This window comes from Coregonus clupeaformis, chromosome 8 (genome assembly GCF_020615455.1).
Source record: "Coregonus clupeaformis isolate EN_2021a chromosome 8, ASM2061545v1, whole genome shotgun sequence".
Classification (NCBI taxonomy): Eukaryota; Metazoa; Chordata; class Actinopteri; order Salmoniformes; family Salmonidae; genus Coregonus; species Coregonus clupeaformis.
In genome coordinates, this window is record NC_059199.1 from 13,350,712 (window position 1) to 13,377,345 (window position 26,634).

Genomic DNA, 26,634 nt, shown 5'->3' on the forward strand with positions numbered 1-26,634 from the left:
TAGGGACAGTCCTGAGTATCCCATCTTCTGTAGCATTGAGCTACAGCTAGCTGGACTTTTGGGCATTCTACACAGGAAAGAGGCAATGCATATTGAGGACTGACTACGCTGCACTGTTTCAATTGAAGCTATAGGCTAACGCTAATTCACTCATGTGCAGATAACCGTACTGCAGATTCACTCAAAATGTTTAAGCTATGTTTAAGTTACCAGTATTGAAGGCAACACACCATGCAAGCTGTTCACCACGCAAAACTATACCAGTCTATTAAAATACTGGGTAACACTTTATTTGGATAGTCCATCTGTAGATGCTCTACAGACAATCAATAGCATTTACACTAACTTTCTACTAACCCTAGCTCTCTAACCCTTATCCTAACCTTAAACTTAACCCTTATTCTAAACCTAACCCTAACCGTAACTTTAGCAAGCAGTTGCTTATCAACAGATAGTTTGTTAATAGTATGTCCATCTGTAGACCATCAACAGATGGAAAATTTGGACTATCCAAAAAGTGTGACTCAAAACTGTATAGTGTCAACATTCTGAGTGAACCTACAGTGCAGTTGACCTTTAAATGCAATTGATTGAATTTGGGTGTATGTCTACTGTCTATATTTTTATAGATCGATTATATATTATATTTTTACTGATAAATATCAATTACCAAACTGAGCATAAATGTTACAACACATTTACGTCTTGTGTTAGTTAATTGGTTCCCAAAGTGCATGTGCAAGAGCAAGCACCAACACAAAGGTATATTGGCGGTAGAGCTGAGGGATGTACCTTTCTTGGGGGCATATATTAGTTGTCCTTCTCAAGAACACCCCCAGAAGAGAACAGAAAAGACAAGACAGATCAGTGAATGGCCGAAGAATGACAGAGGAAACGAAGGAGGAGGAAGAGGAGGTGGAGAGGAAAGAGAGAAGAGGCAAACAGACACCCATGAAGCATAAAGAAAAGCAATGGCTTAAAACAAAACTCTGAAAAACAGAAAAGAAGAGAGACAAATTAGATGAGGTAACCACGGAAATAATGAAATAACACAGCATCAGAGAGAGAGAAGAGAAAAAAAAGAAATAATACAAAGAATATGAAGATCAACACAATGAATATTAAACTAATGAAGAAAGTCAGTGAAGGAAAGAACATTAGGAAGTGATAAGATGTTAGTCACCAAGGCTTTGAGTGACTAAGAAGTGTCTGTCAGCTACCAACGTTAAGGTCAAGGGTTAGAATCGTTTTTCTATAACACACCACTTCCTGCCATACAGGAACAGGATATGACCTATGTTCACTGCTCTATGTTCACTACATACTTCAGTCTGAGACTGCCTTCATTGAAGTCATTTGTAGTGACGTCAAAATGAGGGGTGTTGTTCAAATCAAAGTCATCAGCGATTGGATTATCTCTAAACCAATCAGAGTATCAAAGCCAATGACGAATTTTCAAAATGCCGCTTTACCCACGTGCGTTCTGGCTCTGGCCCAACCCATCGGTTTCTGGGACCAATCAGAACGGTCAGAATGTGTCTGCATTCTTGAAATCGTTGGGGAGGTACTCAGGTCCATAATCCGTGGGCGTGGTGCAGCGTTTGGCCGGAGCAAGGAGTTTTGGTAGCCAGGCAAACCAGTGTTAGGGTCAAGGGTTAGAAGCAGTTTTCTATAACACACCACATCCTGCCATCCAGGAACAGGATATTACCTAAGCATTCCTTCCCCCTCACTATAGAGTTATGGTGACATGTTTAACTTTGGTAAATAAGAGACAGGATGGAGTATTTAGGGCTTATCTAGGAATGGGTGTTCCAAACCATCTCTACTTAGACAATGCGTCTGACCATTATGTTGTACAACAGTGGTCACCAACCTTTTCTGAGCCAAGATCACTTTCGCAGTCAAAAAGCAAGCCGAGATCTACCGCTCAGATTTATTTTTCAACATGACTGAAACAGTGTAACATTAACCTAATAAAAACAGTTCTGTAGGAATGATGTTTGGGCAGTAGGCCTAATATACATTATCACAGCATATTAGCTCTCTGCCCGGCCTGCCAATCTTTTTTATTCTAAGACCATATTATATTTACAAACTCGAGCTTTGATAACAAAATAGATCAGTTGGTGTAGCACTTGCGAGGCACTGTGGAGCATAAATGTTTTATTTTTTTATTTTACTGGACTGATGGTACCTGCATCTGATTGTCATGGTACTTTCAAGACAACTGGGAACTCGGTAAAAAAACCTGAGGTCAAATCATGAATTCAGTGATATTCAGGTTGGAAAGTCGGAGCTCTAGAAAGATGACCATTCAAAACAATATTTCCCAGTCGGATGTCGTTTTTTTCAGAGTTCCCAGTTGTCTTGAACGCACTGAAGTCGGAAGTCTGACATTTTCGTGTTCCCAGTTGTTTTGAACACGGCATTAGTCTCAGCAGAGGGAGGGAGAGAGCAGCAGAGGGTCCGCCTCTCACAGTCCCTGCTCTCTCCTTCCTTTCCTCCAGTGAGACTGACCAGAGAGAGGAGACACCGTCTTCCACCTGATGGCGAAACTAGAGTCGCAGCACATCTGCCTCAGTCATGCACACAATATTCCTCTATATTCAAGTAGACATGATGAGCTGCTAATAATAATAATAAAAACACAGGGTTATCGATACACTTGGCTACTCATTCATTGCAGCTGCAGCACGATTGGAAGTATGGAAAAGCAAGTTTTTATGTTTTGTAATAGTGTTGAATAAAAACAGTAACAGTGCTGAATAAAAACATGAACTCACTCATAAAAATTGCAGCTCTTTGCTGTATTCTTTGACAGTTTCTCTGTGTTCATGCTTTTAAAAGTTATTAAGTAGGCTAGTATCAAACTTTGCTGTGGCCGGCGTCGTGGAAGCCCTGTAGGCACAGTGATTTGAGCTATCCGATTGGCCAGCGCAGAAGGCGCACTCGATTTAGCCACAAATCTCCCAGTCTGTCGGGTAGGCAGAGTTTGTCTTTACAGACAAATTAAATGGTTCAAAATGGGAACACTTTGCTTACCCGGTGCACAGGGCTTCTGAATCAAGTGCACCTACCACCAACAGCGCAACACAAAAAAATTAAAAATAAAGAGCGCAAGCCTTTACCGTTGGCTTTTCTACAGAAATGTTTGTTGATCGACTAGGAATGCCGGTCGACCGGTTGGCAACCACTGTTGAAAATGTAGCCTACTAATGTTAAATGGAACCCAACCGAATGAGCCGTGAGATAAGACAGGAAAGAAATGAGAATCATGATTAAATGGAAATCATGAGGCATTGAATACCAGGAAGGTGCCATGGTCCACCCACCCATAGATATACAACCTGAATAGAATTGTGGAATGTGTTGACCTTTGTAACAAACTTACATAGTAGATAATAATAACCATAACTAACTGCGTTACATAGGATACAGACATGGAATAGAGGCATTGGGCAGATAAAGCAAGTTAATGGTGGTGTGTGTGTGGTGTGAGTGTGTGTGGTGTGAGTATGTGGTGTGTGTGCATCCATGTAGGCATCTTGCACTGTCATGTTTCTACTGTGGATCCAAATAAGGTAAATGTCAAATGTATGATGTGTTGAGCTGATGATGAGTGTTTCATTGGTAGAGTTTGCCCTCTAGGGGAAGTATAGTCAACCACAGACAGAAAGTCAATCCTCATAATGAACCTTGTCCTTCCTCCCTTGCCCTATAGAGTCACACAGTATGAGTCATAATACCCATATAACCTAGAGGTCAAAGAGGGAAATTGTCATTTTTAGTTTTTCCACCATTCATTTTTCCAATACGGGATTTTAGAAACACTTAAAATAAGGGCTGTGTTTCGTGTAGGCTTACCCTGGCGTGACGTTTTGATAACCATGTAAATCTCTCTCAGACAAGGTGACTTTTAAAACGATTGGAACCATTTCCCTGTTTGACCACTAACTCAACATTGGGGCTCTATTCCCCATTCTCCAATTACTCCAATACATATAGAGTGAAGTTAGCAATGTCATGCCATTAGATCTTGCTTTTTAGCTTTTGCTTAAATTATATTTGAATACAGTTTTGAAGTGAAACTGAGAGAGGGGAGGGAGCACCTGCGAGAAAGGGAATTGGGCTTATTTAACCTGTCGTGGCAACACGAAAATAAATAGTAACAGTCGATGGCACACCACACAGACTTACCGTCGATCTCCTCGTCTGTCGTCAGCTCATCATTGGAGCAGATGCTTAATACGTTAACCAGCATCTCAGTGACTAGAGAGAGAGAGAGAGAGAGAGAGAGAGAGAGAGAGAGGAAGGGGGTAGAGAGAGAGAGAGAGAGAGAAAGGAAGGGGGTGGAGAGAGAGAGAGAGAGAGAGAGAAAGGAAGGGGGTGGAGAGGGAGAGAGAGAGAGAAAGAAACCGTGAGAGAGAGGAAGTAAGGGAGAGAGGAAGGGAGGGAGGGAGAGCTAGGAATAGCTGCTAGAAAGCCATGTCTAAAATGTGACATCCAACTAGAGTGTTTGGGGAATGGGTTGGGGAACTACACTTCAGGGGAGAACAGGGTGAGGGGGGTTGTGTGAGTGGGGGGGTGTTGCCACATTTAACTACACTTCAGGAGAGAACAGGGAGATGGGGGGAGGGTTGTGTGAGGGGGGTCTTGGATGAGATAATTTATAGTTTACACATTGATTAAATTAAACAGAGAATGTAAATTGTAACTTGTCATGCAACTTTAGTACAGTAGATGTCAGCAACATACAAAGGAGGGGTGACTGGGTGTGCTGGAGATTAAAGTGGATGTACACTACCAGTCAAAAATGTGGACACACCTACTAATTCCAGGGTTTTTCTTTATTTTTACTTTTTTTTTTACATTGTAGAATAATAGTGAAGACAGCAAAACTATGAAATAACACATATGGAATCATGTAGTAACCAATAAAAGTGTTAAACAAATCAAAATATATTTTATATTTGAGATTCTTCAAAGTAGCCACCATTTACCTTGATGACAGCTTTGCACACTATGGACATTCTCTCAACCACATCCATGAGGTTATCCAGAGCGACTTACAAATTGGTGCAGTCAACTTATGATAGCAACTTATGATAGCCCTATTTGGTAAAAGACCAAGTCCATATTATGGCAAGAACAGCTCAAATAAGCAAAGAGAAACGACAGTCCATCATTACTTTAAGACATGAAGGTCAGTCAATACGGAACATTTCCAGAACTTTGAACGTTTCTTAAAGTGCAGTCGCAAAAACCACAAAGCGCTATGATGAAACTGGCTCTCATAAGGATCGCCACAGGAATCGAAGACCCAGAGTTACCTCTGCTGCAGAGGATAAGTTCATTAGAGTTACCAGCCTCAGAAATTGCAGCCCAAATAAATGCTTCACAGAGTAACAGACACATCTCAACATCAACTGTTCAGAGGAGACTGCGTGAATCAGGCCTTCATGGTCGAATTGCTGCAAAGAAACCACTACTAAAGGACACCAATAAGAAGAAGAGACCTGCTTGGGCCAAGAAACACGAGCAATGGACATTAGACCGGTGGAAATTTGTCGTTTGGTCTGGAGTCCAAATTGGAGAATTTTGGTTCGAACCGCTGTGTCTTTGTGAGACGTGATGTGGGTGAACGGATGATCTCCGCATGTGTAGTTCCCACAGTGAAGCATGGAGGAGGAGGTGTTATGGTGTGGGGGTGCTTTGCTGGTGACACTGTCTGTGATTTATTTAGAATTCAAGGCACACTTAACCAGCATGGCTACCACAGCATTATGCAGCGATACGCCATCCCATCTGGTTTGGGCTTAGTGGGACTATCATTTGTTTTTCAACAGGACAATGACCCAACACACCTCCAGGCTGTGTAAGGGCTATTTGACCAAGAAGGAGAGTGATGGAGTGCTGCATCAGATGACCTGGCCTCCACAATCACCTGACCTCAACCCAATTGAGATGGTTTGGGATGAGTCGGACCGTAGAGTGAAGGAAAAGCAGCCAACAAGTGCTCAGCATATGTGGCAACTCCTTCAAGACTGTTGGAAAAGCATTCCAGGTAAAGCTGGTTGAGAAAATGCCAATAGTGTGCAAAGCTTTCATCAAGGCAAAGGCTGGCTATTAGAAATAATCTCAAATATAAAATATATTTTGATTTGTTAACACTTTTTTGGTTACTACATGATTCCATATGTGTTCTTTCATAGTTTTGATGTCTTCACTATTATTCTACAATGTAGAAAATAGTCACAAAAAATAAAAAAAACTTGAATGAGTAGGTGTGTCCAAACCTTTGACTGGTACTGTATGTCACACTAGCCTTCAGCCTTATGACACATTATACTAAAATACATGCAGTCAAAGATACTGTAAATTGCTTTTGACAACCCTGTGGCGTTATGGTGAATGACATTTGATGTGATAATTAAGGACATATTTTTGATTGATAGGTTAGACATGACTATATCCACCACTGCATGGGAGTCCTAATAACAGCCGTAACAACAGCTTCCTAAACGTATTAAATTAACTTGAACCTCACTTTTGACTGGGTTGTCATTGTGTGTGTGTGTGTTAGTGTGTTGTGTGTGTGTGTGTGTTAGTGTGTTGTGTGTTTGTGTGTGTGTCTTAGTGTGCTGTGTGTGTTGTGTGTGTTAGTGTGTGTCTTAGTGTGTTGTGTGTTGTGTGTGTGTGTGTGTGTGTGTTAGTGTGTTGTGTGTGTTAGTGTTAGTGTGTGTGTCCCGCTCACCTTTCTCCCCGACAAAGGGCAGGGACCAGGTGAAGACGTCCATGAAGTTGGGCAGCCAGTAGGGGTGAGGGGAGCAGTTGAACTGCCTGATGTTCATCACATTGTTCTCATACTTCAGTACTGCAGCTGTAGGGAACAGGCAAAGACATCATTTAGATTAACTTGAATAAACATGTACTGGTTACTTCAGCCATTTAAGTTTAATTACTAAAAAAAACATGAGGTAATTGATTTCCTCAACATTTTTGAGTAAGTACTTATTCAGGGTGTGAAACACTGTATGTTGCAGACAGAAATAGAATGAATAGAGATGACATGATTCCCTATTCTATCTGACAGACAATCGTTTATGTTCTACTTGATCAATTTAGTTCTGTAATTTGACGTCCTCCTGAACAGACCCATGGAGAGAGGAGGTGTGTTAAAGGAACATATCAAACATTTACAACTTCATATACATCATCTCCAGCACTACCCCAACATCAACATACAGTGCCTTCAGAAAGTACTCAGATCCCTTGACTTTTTCCACATTTTGTTACGTTACAGCCATATTCTAAAATTGATTTTTTTTTTTATCCCCTCATCAATCTACACACAATACCCCATAATGACGAAGCAAAAACAGGTTTTTAGAAATGTTAGCTAATTTATTAAAAATGTAAAACTGAAATATCACATTTACATAAGTATTCAGACCCTTTACTCAGTACTTTGTTGACACATCTTTGGCAGCGATTACAGCATTGAGTCTTCTTGGGTATGACGCTACAAGCTTGGCACACCTGTTTTTGAAGAGTTTCTCCCATTCTTCTCTGCAGGTCCTCTCAAGCTCTGTCAGGTTGGATGGGGAGTGTCGCTGCACAGCTATTTTCAGGTCTCTCCAGAGATGTTTGATCAGGTTCAAGTCCAGGCTCTGGCTGGGCCGCTCAAGGACATTAAGAGACTTGTCCCGAAGCCACTCCTGCTTTGTCTTGGCTGGTGCTTAGGGTCGTTGTCCTGTTGGAAGGTGAACCTTCACCCCAGTCTGAGGTCCTGAGCGCTCTGGAGCAGGTTTTCATTAAGGATCTCTCTGTACTTTGCTCCGTTCATCTTTGCCTCGATCCTGACTAGTCTCCCAGTCCCTGCCGCTGAAAAACATCCCCACAGCATGATGCTGCCACCACCATGCTTCACCGTAAGGATGGTGCCAGGTTTCCTCCAGACGTGACGCTTGGCATTCAGGCCAAATAGTTCAATCTTGGTTTCATCAGACCAGAGAATCTTGCTTCACATGGTCTGAGAGTCTTTAGGTGCCTCCAAGCGGGCTGTCAAATGCCTTTTACTGAGGAGTGGCTTCAGTCTGGCCACTCTACCATAAAGGCCTGATTGGTGGAGTGCTGCAGAGATGGTTGTCCTTCTGGAAGGTTCTTTTATCTCCACAGAGGAACTCTAGAGCTCTGTCAGAGTGACCATCGGGTTCTTGGTCACTTCCCTGACCAAGGCCCTTCTCCCCCGATTGCTCAGTTTGGCCAGCTCTAGGAAGAGTCTTGGTGGTCCCAAACTTCTTCCATTTAAGAATGATGGAGGCCACTGTGTTCTTGGGGACCTTCAATGCTGCAGACATTTTTTGGTACCCTTCCCCAGATCTGTGCCTCGACACAATCCTGTCTAAGAGCTCCACGGACAATTCCTTCAACCTCATGGCTTGGTTTTTGCTCTGACATGCACTGTCAACTGTGGGACCTTATATAGACAGGTGTGTGCCTTTCCAAATCATGTCCAATCAATTTAATTTACAACAGGTGGACTCCAATCAAGTTGTAGAAACATCTCAAGGATGATCAATGGAAACAGGATGCACCTGAGCTCAATTTCGAGTCTCATAGCAAAGGGTCTGAATACTTATGTAAATAAGGTATTTCTGTTTTTTATTTTTAATACATTTGCAAAAAAATCTAAAAACCTTTTCTCGCTTTGTCATTATGGGTTATTGTGTGTAGATTGCTGAGGATTTTTTTTATTTAATCCATTTTAGAATAAAGCTGTAACGTAAGAAAATGTGGAAAAAGTCAAGGGGTCTGAATACTTTCCCAAGGCACTGTATGTGAAAATGGCGCGTTTCTATGTTTTGAAGTAAAAACAGAGGAAGAAAAGTGTTTTCAATGACATCGGTGTGCATCATGTGATTTTAACCAATTATTAGGCGTTGCCTACTAATTGCTGACTAATTGCCTACTAATTTTTGATGATGTCATTGGAAACACTTATCTTTCTCTATCTTCTTTACTACAAAACATAGAAATGTGCCATTTTCATATACAGTATGTTGGGGTGGTGCTGGAGATGGTGAATATGAAATTTCATCTGACACAACCCATGTTGGTTTCACTTTACTTAAAGCATCCAGGTATTATGCATTACAACTTGTTATAAGCATGTATGTTATTAATGTTTTATAACAAGGCGTATTTAGTATGTTTTGTCTCTCTTCCAAGTGTCTCAAACAGGGTTTTATTTGGTCTGGATCATTATGAAATGATTACAAGACATTATAATGTGGTAATACTGTACATGTTCATGACAATGCATTAGAACTGCATCATAGTGAATTATCCCTGGACGCTTTAAGTAAAGTGTTACCCCAATAGCTACTGTAACACGTTGAACGAATCACCGGTGTACATAGCATTATGAATGCATTCAGAGGGCCTTCTATCCTAGAACATTCATAGAGTGCATTTTAAAACTGTCCATAAAACTGTAAATTCAGCTCATCACTAAACCCCAATAAACCTGTTAGTTTTACACCATGAGGGACGGTGTGCCTTGCAATTAAAACAGCGGTATTAAGTAAAAATACCTAGTCAGTCTCCGCTGTGTGCCTGTTCTACACAGCTGGCCTTTTAAATCCATCCTTGGCTCTACCAGAATGTTCTTTGGCCTTGATGCCAAGCCCCCAACCCCCACCACTACAGTCCCAGCATCATTTAAAGGGATTTAAAACATGAATAAAACCAGGAAAAACACCTCGCTCAGCATATGGGCTTGATGGGGCTGATCGCCTCCATTCCTTAGTGAGAGAACATTCATTTCTGGTGAGGGATGAGGGATGGAGGGAGAGGGTGAAAGAAGAGAGTGAGATAAAGCGGCAGGGAAGAGGGGGGATGGAGGTGAAAGAGATAGATGAGGTGAGGGAGAGAGAGAGAGCGATGCAGAGCAGAATTAGGCCGATACTCGCTAATGATCAAAATCTAGAAAAGAGCCGTTCAATTCTACAGCCATTCCCAAACCTTCCATAACAAATCACCTACAGAGAGATGAACCTGGAGAAGAGTCCCCTAAGCAAGCTGGTCCTGGGTCTCTCTTCACAAACACACCCCACAGAGCCCCAGGACAGCAACACAATTAGACCCAACCAAATCATGATTAAACAAAAAGAGAATTACTTCACACATTGTGGAAAGAATTAACAAAAAAACAGAGCAAACTAGAATGATATTTGGCCCTAAACAGAGTCCCAGGACCAGCTTGCTTAGGGGACTCTTCTCCAGGTTCATCTCTGAATACCTGACCACTGTGACTGACCCAAACTTAAGGAAAGCTTTGACTATTTACAGACTCAGTGAGCATAGCCTTGCTATTGAGAAAGGCCGCTGTAGGAAGACCTGGCTCTCAAGAGAAGGCTATGTACACACTGCCCACAAAATGAGGTGGAAACTGAGCTGCACTTCCTAACCTCATGCCAAATGTATGACTATATTAAAGACACATATTTCCCTCAGATTACACAGACCCAAAGAATTTGAAAACAAACCCAATTTTGATAATCTCCCATATCTATTGGGTGAAATACCACACAGTGTGCCATCACAGCAGCAAGATTTGTGACCTGTTGCTACAAGAAAAGGGCAACCAGTGAAGAACAAACACCATTGTAAATGTTTATTTATTTTCCCTTTTGTACTTTAACTATTTGCACATAATATCACATTTGAAATGTCTTTATTCTTTTGGAACTTTTGTGAGTGTCATTTTAACTGTAAAAAATGGTTTATTGTTTATTTCACTTTTGTTTATTATCTATTTCACTTGCTTTGCCAATGTAAACATATGTTTCCCATGCCAATAAAGCCCCTTAAATTGAAATTGAATTGAAATTGAGAGTGAGAGAGAGATGATTAGAGAGAGCAAGAGAGAGAGATGATTGGAGAGAGAGAGAGATGATTGGAGAGAGCGAGATGATTGGACAGAGCGAGAGAGAGAGATGATTGGAGAGAGACGAGAGGGAGATGGAGGGATGTTGAAATGAAAATCTGGGGGCAGAAGAATAAGCTGAAACACAGCAAATCTACTCGTAAGTTCCACAGGAGATAAAACAAAGGGGAAAAGTTTACTGGAGAACCAGGAGGAGTGCTTTGGTTCGCCACAGTATGCAATACCGCTCAAGAAGTCCATAAGAATGTGCATACATAGAGCTTTTTCTGTGCCAATATGCATGGATTATCGGATCTGTGGAAAACACAGAACTCTCTGGGAGGCAATTGCAACATACCAAAGATGAGGTCAGAAACCGAGGCTGTACCAAGAACCAGTTTAACCCATATAGTGTTTATGAGTGAAACATATGTAATACAGTAACAAAACATATAATCACGGTCCAACAAATCCAATCTGTTTTTTTGTATCTTGAAAAATCTATAGATTCTTCTGGATGTTTTAGAATGATGATAAAAAACCATTTCCAAATACATTATGTCATGTACGACTTAACAAACTTGTATTATAATACTTTGCTATATTGTCCCACTAGGATCAGACCTGGGCCTGGGCCAATGACCTAGTCGGTCTAATCAGGGTAAGGTGATATCACGTTGCAACAGGCCAGGGAACCACACAGACAGACACTGCTGCCTAACCCCCTTTATACAGCAATCTGCTCCCCCTCCCAGCAGCAACGCCCAGCCAATGTGGCCCAGATTCGTTGAGGGGAAAGCTGACACCGAGGTCGGGTCCCGGTAGGGGACTTTCCTGCCTCAGGGCGTCTCCTGGCTGGGTTTGAGAATAGCAAGTCATCAAACGCGGCATGCCAGCCATCTGCATGTCATGAGTCTGTACAGCTACAGCCAGACAGAGACTAACATTCACTTGCATCCCAGTGGGCTTGGTGAGAGGTGGGGTTGGTGGTACTGTGGTGAGACGAGCGGGTGCGGGAGCAAGCAAACGGTGCAGCCTTGAGAATCAACAACCATTATTATGAGCTTCTGTGCCTTCTCTTAGACACAGACACACAAACTCAGAAAGCACAAATCCACTAGCATTGTAGTATCTAAGCAGTTAGTGGCTTATAACAAGCAATCCCTCATGCTACAAGGCTCAGCTGGTTGTCGTTTGTGACACCAGTGTTCTGGGTTTGATTCCAGGAAGGACCACATATTCCTAACATGTATTAACTGACTTGCTTTTCATTTTGTTTTTTACTCACAAAACAATTTATTTTCTGAGGTCTTGTTGCAGTTCCTCAGATGACCACAGGGTGTCTCTGTTGCTCTGATTAAGCTGCATGCTCCTCTAGTGCTTCTTGGAGGAAAGACCAGACTGTCTGTGCTCTAACACATACACACTACCACGGTCAAGCCAGCCCGACGCCTACCCACCTGTCTGCCCTCTCGTACATTATTTACAGAGTAGTACCTGCTGAGAAGGGATTTCCTCCCTTCGTCACGAGGACGGCTCTCTGATCCCCTCTGTCTGGAGGGATGAAAGTTCCTCTCTACCTCCTCTGGCTTAATGCTTCCTCCTGTACTGTCTGTCTGTCTGACTGTCTGTCTGTGAGGCTGACTGCCCATCAGACTCTACTATCTACAGTGCCTGGCAAAAGTATTCATCCCCCTTGGCGTTTTTCCTATTTTGAAGCACAGTTCCCGCTCAGCCCAGTCAAAACTGTTCGCTGCTCTGGCACCCCAATGGTGGAACAAGCTCCCTCACGACGCCAGGACGGCGGAGTCACTCAACACCTTCCGGAGACACTTGAAACCCCACCTCTTTAAGTAATACCTGGGATAGGATAAAGTAATCCTTCTACCCCCCCCCCAAAAAAAATTAAAAAATATTGTAAAGTGGTTATCCCACTGGCTATAAGGTGAATGCACCAATTTGTAAGTCGCTCTGGATAAGAGCGTCTGCTAAATGACGTAAATGTAAATGTTAATTTGATTTTTATTTGAATTTCATGTAATGGACATACACAAAATAGTCCAAATTGGTGAAGTGAAATGAAAAAAATAACTTGTTTCAAAAAATTATAATAAATAAATAATGGAAAAGTGAGGCGTGCATATGTATTCACCCCCTTTGCTATGAAGCCCCTAAATAAGATATGGTGCAACCAATTACCTTCAGAAGTCACATAATTAGTTAAATAAAGTCCACCTGTGTGCAATCTAAGTGTCACATGATCTGTCACATGATCTCAGTATATATACACCTGTTCTAAAAGGCCCCAGAGTCTGCAATACCACTAAGCAAGGGGCACCACCAAGCAAGCGGCACCATGAAGACCAAGGAGCTCTCCAAACAGGACAGGGACAAAGTTGTGGAGAAGTACAGACCAGGGTTGGGTTATTAAAATATATCCGAAACTTTGAACATCCCACGGAGCACCATTAAATCCATTATTAAAAAATTGAAAGAATATGGCACCACAACAAACCTGCCAAGAGAGGGGCGCCCACCAAAACTCACGGACCAGGCAAGAAGGGCATTAATCAGAGAGGCAACAAAGACACCAAAGTTAACCCAGAAGGAGCTGCAAAAAAAAGAAGCAAACACGTTTGGTGTTCGCCAAAAGCCATGGGGGAGACTCCCCAAACATATGGAAGAAGGTACTCTGGTCAGATGAGACTAAAATTGAGCTTTTTGGCCATCAAGGAAAACGCTATGTCTTGCGCAAACCCAACACCTCTCATCACCCCGAGAACACCATCCCCACAGTGAAGCATGGTGGTGGCAGCATCATGCTGTGGGGATGTTATTAATCGGCAGGGACAGGGAAACTGGTCAGAATTGAAGGAATGATGGATGGTGCTAAATATAGGGAAATTCTTGAGGGAAACCTGTTTCAGTCTTCCAGAGATTTGAGATTGGGACGGAGGTTCACCTTCCAGCAGGACAATGACCCTAAGCATACTGCTAAAGCAACACTCGAGTGGTTTAAGGGGAAACATTTAAATGTCTTGGAATGGCCTAGTCAAAGCCCAGACCTCAATCCAATTGAGAATCGGTGGTATGACTTAAAAGATTGCTGTACACCAGCGGAACCCATCCGACTTGAAGGAGCTGGAGCAATTTTGCCTTGAAGAATGGGCAATAATCCCAGTAGCTACATGTGCCAAGCTTACAGAGACATACCCCAAGAGACTTGTATCTGTAATTGCTGCAAAAGGTGGCTCTACAAAGTATTGACTTTGGGGGGGTGAATAGTTATGCACGCTCAAGTTTTCTGTTTTTTTGTCTTATTTCTTGTTTGTTTCACAATAAGAAATATTTTGCATCTTCAAAAGTGGTAGGCATGTTGTGTAAATCAAATGATACGAACCCTCCATTTTAATTCCAGGTTGTAAGGCAACAAAATAGGAAAAATGCCAAGGGGGGTGAATACTTTCGCAAGCCACTGTACCTCTCTGTATTCCACTCATGTAACAGAGGTAGACAGGAAATAGAGGAGGGAAATGGGCCGTTTTGATTTTTCACTTCACTTCTATTTATCATCCCACACATATTTGATCCAAGTATCCGTGGGACAATACAGTAGGCTATACAGTACAGTGTTAGTAATAATGCAGATCGAGTTGTCAATGTCACTGATCAATAATTGAGGTTTTGATCTTAACTGCACTTAAGTCACAGAAGGAGACTAAATAATAACCATGGAATGTTTATTGGTTAACTGCTCCTCTCTTGCCAATAGTCCCATCCAGCTTCCCTCCCAGAAATTCAGAAAGGAAAACAGAACGTCCCTGTTCTGCTCTGACGTGCTCTGGCTGGAGAGGGTGGGAATCCCTGGAGACTGTCCAGAGAAGGTCCCCACGCTGTCGTCTGTGACGAGGCGGAAAATTCCCTTCTTCACGGTCGTCATTCCTGTCCCGGGGATCCCATCCTGATATTTATTCCACGCTCAGCATGCCATCTCTTTCCACCCCTCGTACGATCGCACCGCCACAGCCAACCTCACAGGAAACTGAACGCTGACATTTGACCCCCAGAGGTCAATGAACAATGGCCTCGGCCATATCTCTGAGCCTGTCCTCTCTAGAGCAACAGCACATTTCCATCTCTATTTTCATTCTATCGATGAATAACAGGAGAGAGAAGGGGAAATATGTCTGTTTAGGAAGCAGGTAGGCTAAATGTTTGTGCTGAAGTTTGACCTAGTGATTAACACAGCCAACTTCTCAACACACATGCCTGAATCCCCAGTCTGACACTTTCAAAGCCATCCATCTACTTCGGTCTCCCCGTCATACTTTCAACTGTCTAAACACAAGCATCAACAACATACGACAGGGGAAAATCAGGTAAATGTCTTATGTGCTATGTTTGGATATGCGTAATTACCATCACTGTCCAAGGGACAGGCCCAGCGACCGAAGGGTCTTGTTGAGCTGGGTGATTTTAATTAAGCAGCTAGCCAATACAGTGAGGGAAAAAAGTATTTGATCCCCTGCTGATTTTGTACGTTTGCCCACTGACAAAGAAATGATCAGTCTATAATTTTAATGGTAGGTTTATTTGAACAGTGAGAGACAGAATAACAACAAAAACATCCAGAAAAATGCATGTCAAAAATGTTATAAATTGATTTGCATTTTAATGAGGGAAATAAGTATTTCACCCCCTCTCAATCTGAAAGATCTCTGGCTCCCAGGTGTCTTTTATACAGGTAACGAGCTGAGATTAGGAGCACACTCTTAAAGGGAATGCTCCCAATCTCATCTTGATACCTGTATAAAAGACACCTGTCCACAGAAGCAATCAATCAATCAGATTCCAAACTCTCCACCATGGCCAAGACCAAAGCGCTCTCCAAGGATGTCAGGGACAAGATTGTAGACCTACACAAGGCTGGAATGGGCTACAAGACCATCGCCAAGCAGCTTGTTGGTGCGATTATTCGCAAATGGAAGAAACACAAAATAACTGTCAATCTCCCTCGGCCTGGGGCTCCATGCAAGATCTCACCTCGTGGAGTTGCAATGATCATGAGAACGGTAAGGAATCAGCCCAGAACTACACGGGAGGATCTTGTCAATGATCTCAAGGCAGCTGGGACCATAGTCACCAAGAAAACAATTGGTAACACACTACGCCGTGAAGGACTGAAATCCTGCAGCGCCTGCAAGGTCCCCCTGCTCAAGAAAGCACATATACACGCCCGTCTGAAGTTTGCCAGTGAACATCTGAATGATTCAGAGGAGAACTGGGTGAAAGTGTTGTGGTCAGATGAGACCAAAATTGAGCTCTTTGGCATCAACTCAACTCGCCGTGTTTGGAGGAGGAGGAATGCTGCCTATGACCCCAAGAAGACGATCCCCACCGTCAAACATGGAGGTGGAAACATTATGCTTTGGGGGTGTTTTTCTGCTAAGGGGACAGGACAACTTCACCGCATCAAAGGGACGATGGACGGGGCCATGTACCGTCAAATCTTGGGTGATTAGCCAGTCTCCAGAGCTTAATCCCATAGAAAATCTGTGGAGGGAGCTGAAGGTTTGAGTTGCCAAACGTCAGCCTCGAAACCTTAATGACTTGGAGAAGATCTGCAAAGAGGAGTGGAACAAAATCCCTCCTGAGATGTGTGCAAACCTGGTGGCCAACTACAAGAAACGTCTGACCTCTGTGATTGCCAACAAGGGTTTTGCCACCAAGTACTAAGCCATGTTTTGCAGAGGGGTCAAATACTTATTTCCCTCATTAAAATGCAAATCAATTAATAACATTTTTGACATGCGTTTTTCTGGATTTTGTTGTTGTTATTCTGTCTCTCACTGTTCAAATAAACCTACCATTAAAATTATAGACGGATAATTTCTTTGTCAGTGGGCAAACTTACAAAATCAGCAGGGGATCAAATACTTTTTTCCCTCACTGTATAGCATGCAAAAATATTATTTCCCCCTTCGAGTCCTCCAACCTCCTCCATGTGTTGCAGCAGCCAGTTTGCATGTTTACAGCTCATGGAGAGCATGGATAAAGAGAGAGAGGGGAGAGTGAGAGAGAGAGAGAGCAATCATGGCAGTGTGTTCATTCATTTGAGCGCAGGGTGTACCTTAGTTCATCTCTCTCTATATGCACACCAGTGTAATGTCAGGAAAGGAGCAGGAGGAGAATAAGACATTAGCCTGAGTGACCACCAGTGACTACCCAGCTTCAGCTCATGTGACCACAGACAACTTGACCCCTGACAGGAGACCCTGTAGAGTAGTAGACCCTTGTCTCAGGGGTGGAACAATCTGATTCCACAATTTAACTAATCCTTTTCTAAAAAATGAGCTATTTGGCCGTTATTTTATATTCACGCAATGTTGGCCTTTGTGTTTAGGTTTGTATTTATTTGCCTGTGAAACCACCGGCTAGGGGTGCCCTGGCTCTGACGGCATCCCCTCTATGATGAGGGTTACACTGTCCCAGAACCGCAGACCATTGGGGAAGGACCCGGTTAATCTGAATCTGGCAACCTCCCCCTCCTTGCTGAGTTGACGGGCTCCATTTAGATTTACAGTGGCCATCGGCTGGCCATCAATCACTAGACTGCGGCGCTCGCAACCGAGGCCCCGGTCCAAGACGAGAGAAGATCAATCTATTACGGTCACTTGCATTTCAATTGGGCCCCCTGCCACCGCCCCCACCTAAATGAATGATCAGACAGATTCTAACCATATTTGTGCCTCATTGGGCGGTTCTAAACAGAAATAACATTGAGAATAGAATGTTCTCTTCTTAACCCTTCAGTTAGAAGATCTATAGAACTATCGTGGGAATCATCCCTTGTTGTTTCAAGAGAACAGAAAAGAATCCCATAAAACTACATCACCTGAGTCGTACCCTTTTTAACCATAAAAAAGATTTGAGGAAATATGCAACAGATGTTAAATGCACCATAAAACTACAGCGGGAAGTAGAATCTAGTAGGGCTGAGTAATTGCCTGCGTTCCTGACTCTGCTTCACAAGGCCGGCTATTTAAAGCTCTTTACCTTTGAGTTGGCAAAGCTGGGATCAAATATCAAAGTGGGCCGAGATTAGGGAACATCAAGGTTAAAACAACAACCTGGATGGGGCTGTAAACATAGCCCACTGTAAGACTGACTAAAAGACTCCAAAACATCCCGACACATGCCCTCAAGTAAACTCACTGGCTTCGCCCCAATTCACACCTATGCGAAAATATGCCCCCATGGGGAAAATGGCAGAGTCTCTCTCTCTCTGTGTGTGTGTCAAAAACAGCCCCATCCCTTTCTCTCCCTGTCCCGGAACTCCCCTTTGGTGCCCCTATTGGACAAAAAGAGTCGTTCTGAGAGTTTTTTTGCTGACTCACTTCACAAAGGTCTGTGTCCAGCCTACTCCAGAGTGTGAATGCCAAATGGACCGCAGCCAGTCCAGCCCATCCCCATCTAAACCAACCCAAGAGACGCAAAATAAACTAATACATAGTTGAGGTAATGAATACTGGGGACTCTGTGCTTACCTTTGTTATTGTAGACGTCTAGGTAGTTGGGTGCTGAGAAGATGGTGATGAGAGAAGGAAACCCTGTCGTCTGGCTCTTCCTGTACATGCGGTACCTAGAGGGAGAGACAGCATCATCATTACCGTTACAACATTACCTAATACTGTACTTGTGGTCCTCTGTAGCTCAGTGTGGTAGAGTAGTGGGTTAGATTCCCAGGACCACCTGAAATGTACGCACGCACGACTTTAAAATCGTTTTGGATAAAAGCGCCTGCTAAATGGCATATATTACAACAGATTCTATAATAATGTAACATACACATTGTTATTGTATGCATGTGAATGAAGTCAACAGTGCCCTGAGGAATAATTTAATTGATTTGGACAGGGTAATCTGATCCTAGAGCTGTGCCTAAGGCTGACTTGTATGTCAAGCTGTTCTTGCTCTTTGAGTGGGCCAGACAGTCTGCGTGGACAAGCAGCGAGAGTGCAGTAAACAAACAGGGTGACAAGCCTTCTGTCAGTTTGGCCGCTCCGCTCTGCCTCATCAGCCTTTTCTTCAACGTTTTGACATGCTCGCTCCCAAAGTCCTTTGAGGAGGCACGGATGGCCAAAACTCAATAACTTTGAATTCAGCACAATTTTTTTAGCAAGCACAGGTTCGAATGTTTACTTGTGTAGGCTCAAGCAACATAGTTGTCCGAGGAGAATGGCCGTAGCAGTTAGCAGTGGGCAAAAAGAGGGCACTTACCCAGCGTCCTGTGCTTCATGGGCTCGAATGACAGATAACAAGTTATTGTGTTGTAGAAAGTCGCAGACAGCGGGGTAGCTGTTGAAAGACAAGATGACACGTGCTTGATTAACGGGTCTAATTTGATCAAAAGACAGTGATTAGATTTTGTTGACACATAATTGAAATAGATATTCATTCAAATGTATTTTAATACATTTATAAATATAAGCAGATGCATCTTCATCATGTTACCATGAGAAAGGGCAAACAAAATGATCCAGCATAAAATCACAGACCTTTTCTCAACAAACACTATAATTATTCAGTGTGTGTGTGTGTGTGTAGCTTTTGCATACTCATGCAGTTCTGATCAGGCTGAGATGAAGGTGGAAAAAACAAACTGCCAGTAATTACAGTGTAGTACAATTTCAGTATTTTCCATTCCATAACCTTTCGTTACCAAAGATACCAAAAGTCCACTGGAAATGTCCTTTTGCTTTCAGTGAGGTAGGCCCTAGTCACACAGCCAACAAACCCCTTAAAACCAGTTACGTTGAAAACATTCCTAAATCAACTCCCGGAGAAGGAACGTTTAATAAGTGAGTGACCTTGGGAAACAGAATGCAGCTGTGAGTCCAAATCCTTTAATAACTCCCGACCACAAAAACTTCTGAAGGCTATTCAATGAACAGCTGATGTCACATGAGAGCAATCCAAGGATAAATATGCAATATTCTCAGACTGTTTACAAATCGTTCAACGAACCACACTCATTGTGCAACCTATTCATGTTTGTATTTTATTGTAGCTTACAATAATCAACCATTTCACATGGAGAAAAATACACATCAGCTGCACATTTGGAAATACGTAACGTAAGTGGGATCATTTAGCGCCTCCAGTGCTTGTTGCTGGATTGAGCTAATTAGCATAACAATGGACATGCTCTTTGCTCAGTCTGAGTCTCCATTGCTGAAAGCTTTTGGACCTAGAGGGTAGCTCACTGCTTTGTGTGATAGGTAGATAGATTTTTTTCTGAAGCCTTGCATTTCAGGCCACTGGGCACTTCTGGTAACATCCATTGTCCTCCCCCTACAGTTAATATCCAGGACAAAAAGTAGACAAGAGAACATATACTCTCACTTCACTAAAAGTAAACAAATATGTCTCAATTCACATTTCCTTGTTAGACGGGTAACAGGATATGCTTTGAGTGGCACAGTTACACATCAGGCTTCTAAGCTGAGAGGACTTTGCTTTGTCACTCAATGTCGACTTACACCTAGAAATAGGTCTAGGTATCACATTCATTCTGTTACTGATGACATGAGGAGAGAAAGTACAACTGACGGAGGAACATTACCAAAGTGTGTACGGTTTCTTTGTGGTGTGATCGCATTGCTTCGAGGAAAATAAAAAGTGTGCATCTAATATCCATCTTGATTCATTCTTTTAGTCCATTCTTTCTTTCCATGCACCTGTCGCTGTTTAGCAGATGCTGTTGTTTTTTTAAAGTTTTTTTTAGGGGGTAGATCAGATTAATATTGCAGATAGATTGTAACTTCCATCAATGTCATTGTCTGCATCACTTCCAATCCCCCATGTTTATATATACAGTGGGGAGAACAAGTATTTGATACACTGCCGATTTTGCAGGTTTTCCTACTTACAAAGCATGTAGAGATCTGTAATTTTTATCATAGGTACACTTCAACTGTGAGAGACGGAATCTAAAACAAAAATCCAGAAAATCACATTGTATGATTTTTAAGTAATTAATTTGCATTTTATTGCATGACATAAGTATTTGATCACCTACCAACCAGAAAGAATTCCAGCTCTCAAAGACCTGTTAGTTTTATTTTAAGAAGCCCTCCTGTTCTCCACTCATTACCTGTATTAACTGCACCTGTTTGAACTCGTTACCTGAATAAAAGACACCTGTCCACACACTCAATCAAACAGACTTCAACCTCTCCACAATGGCCAAGACCAGAGAGCTGTGTAAGGACATCAGGGATAAAATTGTAGACCTGCACAAGGCTGGGATGGGCAAGCAGCTTGGTGAGAAGGCAACAACTGTTGGCGCAATTATTAGAAAATGGAAGAAGTTCAAGATGATGGTCAATCACCCTCGGTCTGGGGCTCCATGCAAGATCTCACCTCGTGGGGCATCAATGATCATGAGGAAGGTGAGGGATCAGCCCAGAACTACACGGCAGGACCTGGTCAATGACCTGAAGAGAGCTGGGACCACAGTCTCAAAGAAAACCATTAGTAACACACTACGCCGTCATGGATTAAAATCCTGCAGCGCACGCAAGGTCCCCCTGCTCAAGCCAGCGTATGTCCAGGCCCATCTGAAGTTTGCCAATGACCATCTGGATGATCCAGAGGAGGAATGGGAGATGGTCATGTGGTCTGATGAGACAAAAATATAGCTTTTTTGTCTAAACTCCACTCGCTGTGTTTGGAGGAAGAAGAAGGATGAGTACAACCCCAAGAACACCATCCCAACCGTGAAGCATGGAGGTGGAAACATCATTCTTTGGGGATGCTTTTCTGCAAAGGGGACAGGACGACTGCACCGTATTGAGGGGAGGATGGATGGGGCCATGTATCGCGAGATCTTGGCCAACAACCTCCTTCCCTCAGTAAGAGCATTGAAGATGGGTCGTGGCTGGGTCTTCCAGCATGACAACGACCCGAAACACACAGCCAGGGCAACTAAGTAGTGGCTCCGTAAGAAGTATCTCAAGGTCCTGGAGTGGCCTAGCCAGTCTCAAGACCTGAACCCAATAGAAAATATTTGGAGGGAGCTGAAAGTCCATATTGCCCAGCGACAGCCCCGAAACCTGAAGGATCTGGAGAAGGTCTGTATGGAGGAGTGGGCCAAAATCCCTGCTGCAGTGTGTGCAAACCTGGTCAAGACCTACAGGAAACGTATGATCTCTGTAATTGCAAACAAAGGTTTCTGTACCAAATATTAAGTTCTGCTTTTCTGATGTATCAAATACTTATGTCATGCAATAAAATGCAAATTAATTACTTAAAAATCATACAATGTGATTTTCTGGATTTTTGTTTTAGATTCCGTCTCTCACAGTTGAAGTGTACCTATGATAAAAAGTACAGACCTCTACATGCTTTGTAAGTAGGAAAACCTGCAAAATCGGCAGTGTATCAAATACTTGTTCTCCCCACAGTATATATATATACAGTGAGGGAAAAAAGTATTTGATCCCCTGCTGATTTTGTACGTTTGCCCACTGACAAAGAAATGATCAGTCTATAATTTTAATGGTAGGGTTATTTGAACAGTGAGAGACAGAATAACAACAAAAAAATCCAGAAAAACGCATGTCAGAAATGTTATAAATTGATTTGCATTTTAAATGAGGGAAATAAGTATTTGACCCCCTCTCAATCAGAAAGTTCTCTGGCTCCCAGGTTTCTTTTATACAGGTAACGAGCTGAGATTAGGAGCACACTCTTAAAGGGAGTGCTCCTAATCTCAGTTTGTTACCTGTATAAAAGACACCTGTCCACAGAAGCAATCAATCAGATTCCAAACTCTCCACCATGGCCAAGACCAAAGCGCTCTCCAAGGATGTCAGGGACAAGATTGTAGACCTACACAAGGCTGGAATGGGCTACAAGACCATCGCCAAGCAGCTTGGTGAGACGGTGACAACAGTTGGTGCGATTATTCGCAAATGGAAGAAACACAACAGAACTGTCAATCTCCCTCGGCCTGGGGCTCCATGCAAGATCTCACCTTGTGGAGTTGCAATGATTATGAGAACGGTGAGGAATCAGTCCAGAACTACACGGGAGGATCTTGTCAATGATCTCAAGGCAGCTGGGACTATAGTCACCAAGAAAACAACTGGTAACACACTACACCGTGAAGGACTGAAATCCTGCAGCGCCCGCAAGGTCCCCCTGCTCAAGAAAGCACATATACAGGGCCGTCTGAAGTTTGCCAATGAACATCTGAATGATTCAGAGGAGAACTGGGTGAAAGTGTTGTGGTCAGATGAGACCAAAATCGAGGTCTTTGGCATCAACTCAACTCGCTGTGTTTGGAGGAGGAGGAATGCTGCCTATGACCCGAAGAACACCATCCCCACCGTCAAACATGGAGGTGGAAACATTATGCTTTGGGGGTGTTTTTCTGCTAAGAGGACAGGACAACTTCACTGCATCAAAGGGACAATGGACAGGGCCATGTACCGTCAGATCTTGGGTGAGAACCTCCTTCCCTCAGCCAGGGCATTGAAAATGGGTCGTGGATGGGTATTCCAGCATGACAATGACCCAAAACACACGGCTAAGGCAACAAAGGAGTGGCTCAAGAAGAAGCACATTAAGGTCCTGGAGTGGCCTAGCCAGTCTCCAGACCTTAATCCCATAGAAAATCTGTGGAGGGAGCTGAAGGTTTGAGTTGCCAAACGTCAGCCTCGAAACCTTAATGACTTGGAGAAGATCTGCAAAGAGGAGAGGGACAAAATCCCTCCTGAGATGTGTGCAAACCTGGTGGCCAACTACAAGAAACGTCTGACCACTGTGATTGCCAACAAGGGTTTTGCCACCAAGTACTAAGTCATGTTTTGCAGAGGGGTCAAATACTTATTTCCCTCATTAAAATGCAAATCAATTAATAACATTTTTGACATGCGTTTTTCTGGATTTTGTTGTTGTTATTCTGTCTCTCACTGTTCAAATAAACCTACCATTAAAATTATCGACTGATCATGTGTTTGTTAGTGGGCAAATGTACAAAATCAGCAGGGGATCAAATAATTTTTTCCCCTCACTGTACATACACATGCATATCCTTAAAAATATATATATTCCCCTTTATTACTTTCCAACCCCACCACCCTTTCCCTAATTGGAGTAAACTAGTGAACAACAATGCTTAGGCCTCTACTTCCAGCTTATACTTACTTTATACATTTTATGGACACAGTCCATTTTAAAATATTTATATTTTGTTTGTTTTATCCTGAACTTCTTCTACTCTCAACCTCTCCGATCATTTTCCTGATGTCCATCCGGTTTGCTTCTATATGCCATATCTTTCTAACTGTGCTCTTTCACAAAAGCTCCCAACCTACAACCTATATACTCATTGTGGACACAGTATGCTTACATTATTAGTTATCTTGTTATTAGTTGTTGTTAGTTGTTATTAGTCCCATCCTTCAACTCCATTCAACACCACCCATCTATCTCTTAACACCATCCGTATAGGATTTCTATTTGCCATATATTTTTCAACTGTACTGTGATGTTTTACAAAAGTTCTGAACCTTTCCATTCTCATTGTTTCTACAGATTGTAAATTGAAAATAAACATTTTTGCTAAAACTATTAATATATTATTGATCGATTGACTATGACTTTTCAGATCACCCAGTAATGCTATCTGCAAGGTTATCTCCAGGTAAATATTGGAATCCTTTAGCCATTCCTGGACCTGTGTCCAAAAACAAGCTACAAATGGACAGTACCAAAACAAATGACCTAATGATTCTCTCTTCGCAGCAAAATCTGCAGAGCTGGGAAGATTGTATCCCCCATATAAATAACATTCTATTGGTAGCAAGAATTTTATGTAATAATTTAAATTGAAATATTCTTAGTTTTGAATCCGGTGTCGTTTTGCGTATCAGTTCATAAACACTATGCCATGGGATCGGTACGTCAGAAATCTCTTCCCAACTATTTTGCAATCTATATGGGACGGCTGTCAATCCTATGTCCTTAAATTAAACTGGTATACTTTTGTATTTATCACAGTTTTCTTTAACCAATTATGTTCTTTAATGCAAGGCCGACAGACAAGTTCCTTACTTTCTCCCCCTTCCACTTTCCTCTTCCATATTTGCGGTAAGGCTGCAATTATTTGGTTGTAATTTTGGGTAGAGCAGACATTTCCATATGTTTTTGTTAGCTGCAAGTGCGACATAACTCCACCAGTCCTACCGATGATATCATTTACGAAGATTATACCTTTTTTATACATTTTGTCAAAAAAAAGAGTTTTTTTTGTCAATTAGTATATTTGAGTTTAACCACAATATTTGTTGCATTATTTGTTCTGTCGTTTCTGGAGGATTAAATTGAAATTGCAACCAACCTTCTATGGCTTGTTTTAGAAATAGTGATATTTGGGAGATTATTTCCTTTTCAAATAACTGAAAGTGAGAGGTTGTAATCTGAATAAAGGGAAAAAGGCCATTCTTGAACATTGGGTGAGACAATCTTACTAATTTGCTAAAGAACCAGTTCGGATTTAAGTATAACTTTTGTATGACTGAAGCTTTTAGTGATAGGTCTAATGCTTTAATATTTAATAATTTCTGTCCTCCGAATTCATATTCATTATATAAATAGGCCCGTTTAATTTTGTCTGGCTTGCCGTTCCAAATAAAATTGAATCTTTTTTTCTTATATAATTTTAAAAAACTGTTCGCTAGGCGTAGGCAAGACCATAAGCAAATAGGTCAACTGGGATAATACTAAAGAGTTAATCAGGGTGATTTTTCCACAAATTGACAGGTATTTACCTTTCCATGGTAGCAAGATCTTATCTATTTTTGCTAACTTTCTATTAAAATGTATTGAAGTGAGATCATTTATTTCCTTTGGGATATGTATTCCATGTATATCCACATCACCATCAGACCATTTTATTGGTAAACTACATGGTAATGTAAAAATGGTATTTTTTAGTTATCCAATACGTAATATAGTACATTTGTCATAATTTGGTTGTAATCCAGAGAGGTTAGAAAATATATCTAGATCCTCTATGAGGCTGTGGAGGGATTCTAGTTGTGGATTTAAAAGAAAACATGAATCATCAGCGTACAATGACACCTTTGTTTTTAAGCCCTGGATTTCTAATCCCTTGATATTATTGTTGGATCTGATTTTAATAGCTAACATCTCGATGGCCATAATAAATAGATATGCCGATAGTGGACAACCTTGTTTCACTCCTCTTGACAGTTTAAAACTTTCTGAGAAATAGCCATTATTTACTATTTTACACCTAGGGTTACTATACATGATTTTGACCCATAAGAGATTCTCCAAAATTGAAATGCTCCAGGCATTTATATATAAACCCCAGTCGTACTTTATCAAATGCCTTTTCAATGCTGTTGTTAGGTATTGCTCAGAAGACTAAATACATTTTGTGCTGAAAGCATTTGACATCTGTTCTGGGACACAGATGTGAGCCATCCTACAGTTGTGCATTGTCCCTTACAAATAAATAAATGCACACCCTGTCTACTTCTGTGAATCATTTGTACAGACAAAATCAAATCAAGGGCTATTTTCATAAAGCATCTAAAATACCATGCAATTACCTGCTTAGGCTACTCACAAATAGTAATCAATGGTTAAATAAAATAGACATA

General features: G+C 42.0%; 1 protein-coding gene across 6 annotated transcripts in view; it reads right to left on the minus strand.

Moving 5' to 3' along the window:
- LOC121571171 (serine/threonine-protein phosphatase 2B catalytic subunit alpha isoform) overlaps positions 1 to 26,634 on the minus strand; it is a 147,844-nt gene that overhangs the window by 10,867 nt on the left and 110,343 nt on the right. For 3 of the 6 annotated variants that reach the window (XM_041882510.2, XM_041882509.2, XM_041882513.2), the window contains exons 7-11: positions 19,214 to 19,291; positions 18,481 to 18,575; positions 6,758 to 6,883; positions 4,201 to 4,272; positions 793 to 819 (exon numbers count right to left, since the gene is read on the minus strand). In XM_041882510.2, coding sequence (XP_041738444.1) covers positions 793 to 819; positions 4,201 to 4,272; positions 6,758 to 6,883; positions 18,481 to 18,575; positions 19,214 to 19,291 — 398 coding nt within the window. The remainder of the gene's footprint in view (positions 1 to 792; positions 820 to 4,200; positions 4,273 to 6,757; positions 6,884 to 18,480; positions 18,576 to 19,213; positions 19,292 to 26,634) is intronic. The other 3 variants (XM_041882512.2, XM_041882511.2, XM_041882514.2) reach the window with 1 other exon arrangement.